Source organism: Harpegnathos saltator, unplaced genomic scaffold, assembly GCF_003227715.2.
Source record: "Harpegnathos saltator strain DR-91 unplaced genomic scaffold, Hsal_v8.6 scaffold527, whole genome shotgun sequence".
Classification (NCBI taxonomy): Eukaryota; Metazoa; Arthropoda; class Insecta; order Hymenoptera; family Formicidae; genus Harpegnathos; species Harpegnathos saltator.
Window position 1 is genome coordinate 1 of NW_020230346.1, and position 8,573 is coordinate 8,573.

The window sequence follows — 8,573 nt, forward strand, 5'->3', positions numbered from 1 at the left end:
TGCACGTGTCAATGTACATATGTAACGTTTTCCTCATTGTAATACAATGAAGTCAAGAGAGAAATTTGATGAGAAGCAACCTGTCCGACAGTTGTTTGAAAATTGCGAAGTAGCTCGTCGTGTCGAAGAGTATCAGCAAAGAAGAAGAACCAATACTTCTCCAACAACGAACATTGTATTTTAAGATAACTGTTTTTGGGAAAAAGATTAGAGGTACAGATATTTGGACCAGGAAGAAATAAAAAAGATAGAGAAAAGAGATCCAATTAAGTGTACTGAAGATTATAATAAGAAAATTATAAAACATTATTCGATTTTCATCAATGGCTGCGCTTCTAAACGAAGTGATCAAAGGATACTTATTCCTGAACGACCATTTAGCAGGTTAGAGTTTACCCATTATATCCATTTTTACGGTTCTTTGGCTGTCGCGATTTCATTTGTTGAGAAACTTATATTGAAATGGACTTTTCATGTAACAAAGAATCATAACAGTAAGGCAACGTAACCGCTTGACAGTAATTAGCAGTTCGAGTACAACTTACACGTACAATAAAGAGTTTTCTCCTCTTCATTCATGATCCACTGCATTGTTCACAGCGGACAGACGTGACGCATCATTATAAAGTAACGAGTCGTCTGCTATCTATCACGTCTAAATTAAAAAAAAAACATTCTATAAGCAAGAAAAATTCGCAGCCTTTAAAATTAAAAACAGACTATATTTACAATAGCTTGTTATTTTTTCATGCAAGATATTGATAAACGCGTCATATTTGCTTTGCCATATGCACCACAGCCGATACGCATTTTAATTCAATGAAATCAGAATATACCTCTGATCACATAATACTGATGACATAATACTCGTGTACGAGTAAATTACGTATTAGGTGTACTTTGCAAACTTTGCTTCCGCCGTTTTCCTATAAAAATTGGCTTTAGCGGTAAGTAGTGTTCGAAATAAATAGATCATAGACGTCGTGCAATAATACTTAGCCATCTGTCAACATAACCCCATAGAAACATTAGTCGATTTGTGTCTGCATTTAATAAAGTTATTCTCGTTTGAAAATGTCAGTTTAACGAGGCAAATTCTCGTCATTTGCGGGAGGTTTTAATTTTTTTTGCTTCAGTATGAAGAAATCTGCGGCTGAGGCTCATCGAATGCTCTTAAATACTTATGGTGAGGCCGCTATTAGTGAATAGAACGTGTCGTGAGTGGTTTCAACGCTTCAAGAACGGTGATTTTCACGTCGAAGACCGGCATAGTGGTGGAAGAGAGAAGGTTTTCGAAGATGCAGAATTGGAGGCATTACTTAATGAAGCTCGTGTCAATGTCAAGAAGAATTGGCATGATCATTGGAGAGTGACTCAAGAAAGCAATTTCAAAACGCCTCAAAGACATGGGAATGATTCAGAAGCAAGGAAATTGGGTGCCGTACGAGTTGAAAGCGAGAGATGTTGACGACGTTTGTTGCTTGTGAACAGTTGCTTGAAAGGCAAAGACGGAAGGGATTTTCTGCATCGCATTATGACTGGGGACGAAAAATGGATTCATTACGATAATCCCAAGCGCAGAAATCATGGCACATCCCGGCCATGCTTCCACGTCGACGGCCAAATCGAATATTCACGGCTCCAAAGTCATGCTCTGCATTTGGTGGGACCAGTGCTCGGCGTAGTGTATTATGAGCTGTTAAAACCGACTGAAACAATCACAGGCGATCGTTATCGAACGTAATTAATGCGTTTGAGCCGAGCATTGAAAGACAAACGGCCACAATACAACGAGAGACACGATAAAGTGATTTTGTAGTGTTACGTCCTGCAGGAGGAACGCAACTTGACGCTTGCTTTCGCAAGCTCCGACGTACTCGCAAATCTGTGGAACAGATCAAGGATCGGATGGTCCCTTTATCTGGCGCAGACGTACGTCGGTGGTCCTTTATTTAGGTCAAGGAACTGAATCCTTTTACCTGGGATAGGACCGTGAGCGACAGTTGAGGGAAGGGAGAATTTTGGTTGAGAATAATTATTTGGAAAAACTGATTGGTTACAATTACAACAACTTGTTTTATTAGTGTTAGACGGAAGTTCACAATGAAATAAAATTTGTAAGATTTTATAATGTGTCCGTATACATATGTGGTTAACAATCGCGCTCAGAACAATGATTCTCGATTACTCAGAACAATATTCCGTGTTCGTTATGTCCGACTGTGATCGAAAGGATTGGGCCACTGACGTCTGATTTAACAATTAAGGAGGAATGCCAAGGAGGATAGAAAACGGAAGTAAAACGAAAGGAAAGAAAAGAGAGAGAAGAAAAGATAAAAAAATGAAACGAAAGAGGTCACTCAGGTAAAAGAAAATATAAGTAACTTACTGCTGGACTTCTCTGATCTTAGTAGACAATGAAAGGTGTGGTTGCTGCGTCTCTGTGAGGATAGATGCCTCAAGTTCTGCGCCAAGGACAGGCAGCTGGTTTCGGCAGGATGCTCTCATGGCCCAAGAAGGCACAAGATCGTTGCACCGAATAATTAACAAGTGAAGAATACTGGTCGGTCTAAGCCACAAGTTGGCTTGATTGTTAAGAAACCCTGAAGGGGTGCTGGAGAGAAGCGTCTGTCCTGGGTGCTGGATCGGCGAGAAGTGAGTGAGCTTTTGACTTTTCTCAAAAAGTCAGCTCGGTTTGAGAGAGTGGGGTTTTGGGGGAAATGTTCCAGAAGATTATTTTTATAGGAGAAAAATTGCATGTGGCAATAAGAGGATTTCGAAAGTCTTTTGTAAATAAAAAAAACGTGGCAGCTATCTTAAAGAAGTACAATATCGATATTTTAAGAACGATGTCGTGGTACTATTATCAATGATTAAGCGCGTGGAAAACAGGATAGGAGTTGATTCAAAGATTGTTAGTATTTCGGGGTATCGAAAATTCCAGAGATATCGTCGTGTGGTATCATGCCTGAGCGCATTCGGCCATATGATAAGTAATCATAAATTCGATTTCCCTTATTTATAAAAGAAGTCTAGGGTCCGCTGAGTCAGCAGGACGTAACAGTAGCATGACAATGCTCGACCCCATGTTGCGAGAATGGTCAAGTCATACTTGAAAACGTTGAAATGGGAAGTCCTACCCCACCCGCCGTTTTCTCCAGACGTTGCTCCCTCTGACTATCACTTGTTTCGATCAATGGCCCACGGCCTGATTGACCAGCATTTCCGGTTTTATGAAGAAGTAAGAAATTGCATGGATTCGTGGATCGCTTCAAAAGATGACCAGTTTTTTCAACGCGGGATTCGTACGCTGGTCGAAAGATGGGAGAAAGTAGTGGTCAGCGATGGACAATACTTTGAGTCATAAATGTATAACCAGTTTTTTACAATAAAACCTCGAATTTCGGAAAAAAACGGCTGAAGCAAAGTTGTACACCTAATATATACAAAAAAGTATATCAAGCTGAACAAGATCTCGGTACACCCAAGCAATTCTTTTCTCGACGTGTTTTTCAGACAGCGGAAGTTTCTTCACTTTGCTTCGATATTTTTCATTATGAGCACATATACATCTTATTGTGTCACATGACATATGATTTAGCCCTTTTTTCTTCGATACGGCTTCAATTCACGTCACTATGATATTGTCTACAAATATTCGTACAATCAGTGCATCTACTGTCCGTCGTTATCTGCATAGAATTACGTTCCGGGAAATCATCGACTTTTTTTCACCTCAATAAGTAGCGGTTGGCCCCCTCACTTACAAATATTTTAAACTTTTTCATATACTTAATAATAGCAAAGCACGACATTTTTGGTCTTTCAGGATGTATACAAAAAAACAAATCATCAAAACGCGATGCGTATGCACGCATCACGAAATATATGTCTTTTTTTCACGAAGGTCGGACAACAATTGAAGCTTTCTATTCCAAACATCTTAATAAAATTATCCCACTATTAACTCTTTGGAATTTCGCGTGTAGCAGTTTCCATGTAAAAGTTTAAGTGGACAAAATTTTATCAAACAGACTATATGTATATACGCATAATTGTAAGACATACTTGTAATCATATTGCTATTTTTTATTGATTTTTTTATTAGTAATTTTTTTCTGTTTCAAGATCCACGTACGAAAGATTTCTTTCTGGTTGACACACTATGGCGGCTCCCACTTTTGATTATATTCTATATGTATAGCATATATGTTCTTCTGCCGAAGTTTATGGAAAAAAGGGTACCGTACAAGTTGAACAGAATATTACAGATATATAATGTCTTACAAATTATATTTAACATGTACTTATTTTATATGGTAAGTTGTAAATTTAAGTACTCTTAAACTTTCGATTTCTCACTAAAGTAAAGATGAAAAGAGGACATTCTGTCATCAAATTATTCGATGTTACAGAAAATACCAAACGCTAACATGTAAAAAGTCATAACTTCGGCCATGTTGTTAATTTCGTAAACTTTTTGATACGTTTAAACGAAAGAATGCTTCTAAATGTAATATTTAACATTGTACCTGAATTATTCTAAATTGATCATTTTATTATATAAATGGGGCGAGCAAAATGACACTGGTCTATAAAAGTCTAAAAAGATTTACAGACATTTTATATTTACACAGCTATTAAATACAGCTTGGTTAAGGGGATACAATTTTAAATGCGAACCTGTCGATTACTCGTATACACCAAATGCAATACAGGTAATTGTAAGAAATTAATTAATTACATATGTACAGAAATTAGCAGGATGTGTTACACCCCGTCTCTCACACTTTGCCTTACTCTCTTTCTCTTCTGATCTTCTTTCACCGATGCTAATTCTGCGAAATTTGTACTTGCATTTTGTAAATAAGACGATATTTAGTATATTATATAGTTATATCATAGCCATGAGAAATCTTTATTTTTCTGCGCTTCATATTAAAAAAAGAAGAAAGGTTACTGAATGACAAAACAATACACATTTTAACCACTTACCAGATTGCCAGATTGGTGTGGTATTACTTCATGCTCAAGATCGCAGATCTGCTGGAGACATTCTTCTTTGTACTTAGAAAGAAACAAAGTCAAGTCAACTTCCTTCACGTATATCACCACTGTGGCATGGTAATAATGGTTTGGATTGCCATTAAATATTATCCCGGTGGTCACGGTACATTTCTACGTACGTATAATTGCAATGATAAATGTACTCGCGGAATATTAAGATCTGTATTACGTAATATGCCGGAGAAACAAATTTTTTTGGCAAATGCCCTTCATCTTTTATAAATTTACTTGTATATGAAGTATTTCACGGCGACACTAATCCAACATTCTCGTATAATTTATTATTGTGATTAACAACCATTTTATAACATGCAGCCGTGGGAATTTGCATCTCATTATGTTTTTTGAACGATCGCTAATATGTTCTTTCAGAAGTAATCAACACACTCGTTCATTCGATTATGTACACGCACTATTTGTTGTCATCTATGAAAATAGACACGAAATCATGGAAGAAGCATATCACTCAGCTACAAATGCTGCAATTCTTTATATTGGCGTATCACACTTCTCAATTACTGTGGATGGATTGCGGTTATCCGCGATGGCCAGCACTGGTGATGCTGCCGCAACAAGTTTTCATGCTTGTATTATTTGCGGACTTTTACTACTACGCGTACAGTAAGAAGAAGCCGACAAGTACAGTAGCGACGACGAAAATGGAGATGGACGGCGTCCCCGCGAAAATCTCAAGTGGCAAATTGAAAGAGCGATAATTTCGCGTGGCGTATTATCCGCTCAATTTGTCTCTGTTATTATATTTTTATTTTTAATGTATCGGTATCAAATTGTTAAATGTTAGTCCTTTATTACTTATGAACTCGCAATGAAGTTATCGCATTTCACAACAGTTTCGCTCACAATATACAATGTACATCGGCTGTTTGATTAATCACGAATCTAACAATAAAGGACTTACGGTTTTGGACAAAATGGATTTTTTTTCACTATAGTTTTCTTTTATCTCGATACATTTTGTCGATCTCTCTTCTAGTCCTCTCATTCCGACAGCGAAATAGATTAGGTCAAGCCCTGCAAAATATTCATTTACTGTTGCAATTGCTTCTCTGTTGATTGCGAATTTTTCTCATCTAGCCATTTCTTTGTGTTCTAATAAAAAAGCCGCATAGGCTAGATCAAATGAATAGTGGAGGGAAGACAAGTCATTTCATTCAAAGCAAGTTTTTAAATAATATAGCAATTTGGTCATGATGATTGCATATGTGTGAATTAGTATTAGTGTGTAAATTGTATATGAATTAGTATATTTAGTATATTATTATATAGAATTAGTATATTAGTATATCTGTTCTGATATTCTGATAATGAAACATGATGTGTAACAGTGACAGTTTTTTTTTCAAAAATAATCGATGTGACATATGTCATGGGCATTTCACAAAACAATTCCCATAATGTTTCTGGCCGAATGAAACTCTACTTTTTTGCGCTTCGTATCAATATGAAGAAAGAAGGAAGGTCACTAGTAGTAAAGCAATACGGTCTCTAACTCAAATTGCAAAATCTTTAAGTAAAATTGGATGTTAATTGATGAAATTTTTTTATCGATAACTCTTTCCGCAAAATCTTTTTTATTGCTTCTATGGGCAAGATGGTGGTCATGACTTCACGCATACGTCAAGAGAAAATGTATATCAGGAGACGATGCGAGACTCGAACCCGGACTCTCGGGGTTCCTATTATGCAACGGTTCGACTATCTGGATCACGTTAATAGACAATTGTTAGCGGGACGCATAGCGAAAGCTTCTCACAACGTGTATGTGATGACGTCACGCATACGTCAAAAGAAAATGTACGTCAGGACGAAACCAGACTCGAACCCGGGGTTACTACGCGACGGTCTAACCATTCAGACCAACGTGGACTGTTGCATAGTAAGTGGATGCATAGTAATGCTTCACAAACGGTGCATGAGGTCACTACGTCACGACAAGAGTGGAGGTAAACAAAATCATAAGTATTTCTTTTTAATTTAATTTAATTTTATGTATAAACAAATTAAAATGGTTATATATTGGGAGTACAAATTAGTTCGGTCCGTTTTTTGTGTTAAAAGATGTATTTATTTCAAAACAAAATAAATGAACAGAGTGAACAGATAAATTAAAGTATTTATCATCGCTGGCTACTACTTTCTCCCATTTCTCAGGCAATTTTCGAAATCCATCTTGGAAAAATGACTCGTCTTTTGAGGCCTTCCAAGTTTGGAGCTAATTTTCGATATCGGCGAAAGAAGTGAACCGGTGACCTGCCAAATCGTGCTGCATCCTTCGGAACAACTAGTAATCAGAAGGAGTAATGTCCGGAGAATACGGCGGGTGCGGTAAAACATCCCATTTGAGCGTTTCCAAATATTTTTTTACGACTTTTGGCTTTTTACGACATGAGGCCGAGCGTTGTCATGAAGAACGCCTTTCAACGTCTCTCGGTTTCAGTTCATAAGGCACGCAATTTCCTTGTTTTTGAATAATTCCCATGTCCCAATCGTACGAAAACGGTTTGTTGAGTCACTTTCAATGATTCTGCAAGCTCCTCTTGCGTTTGACTCTGATCTTCTTCGAGTAATGCCTCTAATGCTTTGTCCTCGAATTTTTTGACTGTCCAGAGTGAGGCTTGTCTTCGACGCTGAAATCTCCATCCTTGAAACGTCGAAACCATTCCCTACATGATTTATCATTTGGAGCAGCGTCACCATAAACTTTAACAAGCATTCGATGGGCTTCAGCTGCACTTTTCTTCCAATTAAAGCAGAAAATTAAAACCTCCCGCAAATGCTGCTTGGTTAACACAAAATTCGACATTTTCAACACTGTAAGAAGCAAGGTTTTATATGAAACTCAAAGCGATATAAACTGAATATTATTGGTAGATGTCTAACCTCTCTGAAACCGCCAAAATCGGCAGTCACTATAAACCATTCATAACAGCCGGAGCCATCTTTTGAAAACGGACCGAACTAATTTGTACACCCAATAACTTCTCCCGTTAACGTGAAAGTTGCCTCGTATGTAAAACCAATTTGATAAGGGAACATGGGCCGAACATGGTGCCATCATTCTTTCACAGAAATCTATACGAAGCTCCACATCTCCGTCTTGCAATTCTTGGACATATTGTAATTTGTATGGATGGAACTTGTTTTTCTTTAAAATTCTCCAAACAGACTTGGGAGCAATATTATGAGTTTGAGCGGCTCTGTTAATAGTAGAATTGGGACTTTCAATAGATATTTGCAGAACATCTAGTTGTTTTTTTTCGTTAACGGCAGGTTTCTCTGATTAGGGCGATTGTTTGCGCTACCAGTTTCTCTGAAACGTTCCATTGTTTTTAGGACAGTGGACTTATTAATTCGACGATTCGGATACGTCTCATCAAATAATTGACCGACAGCAGCGTACGACCGTTTGTTATCACCCCATCCACGCATCATGAGGATAGTGATTTTTGCACGTTCCGACAATTCGCTAGCCATTTTTAAAACGT

At 37.6% G+C, this 8,573-nt stretch overlaps 1 protein-coding gene across 1 annotated transcript; it reads left to right on the top strand.

Annotated features, from left to right (window-relative positions):
• The first annotated feature begins 330 nt into the window (after positions 1 to 330).
• LOC112589499 (elongation of very long chain fatty acids protein AAEL008004-like) lies at positions 331 to 5,994 on the top strand. The gene is made up of 5 exons (XM_025303022.1): positions 331 to 384; positions 4,129 to 4,319; positions 4,638 to 4,718; positions 4,999 to 5,182; positions 5,440 to 5,994. Exons 2-5 carry the CDS (start codon positions 4,197 to 4,199, stop codon positions 5,781 to 5,783), a joined length of 732 nt encoding a protein of 243 aa, XP_025158807.1. The 5' UTR covers positions 331 to 384; positions 4,129 to 4,196; the 3' UTR covers positions 5,784 to 5,994.
• Positions 5,995 to 8,573: the final 2,579 nt, after the last annotated feature.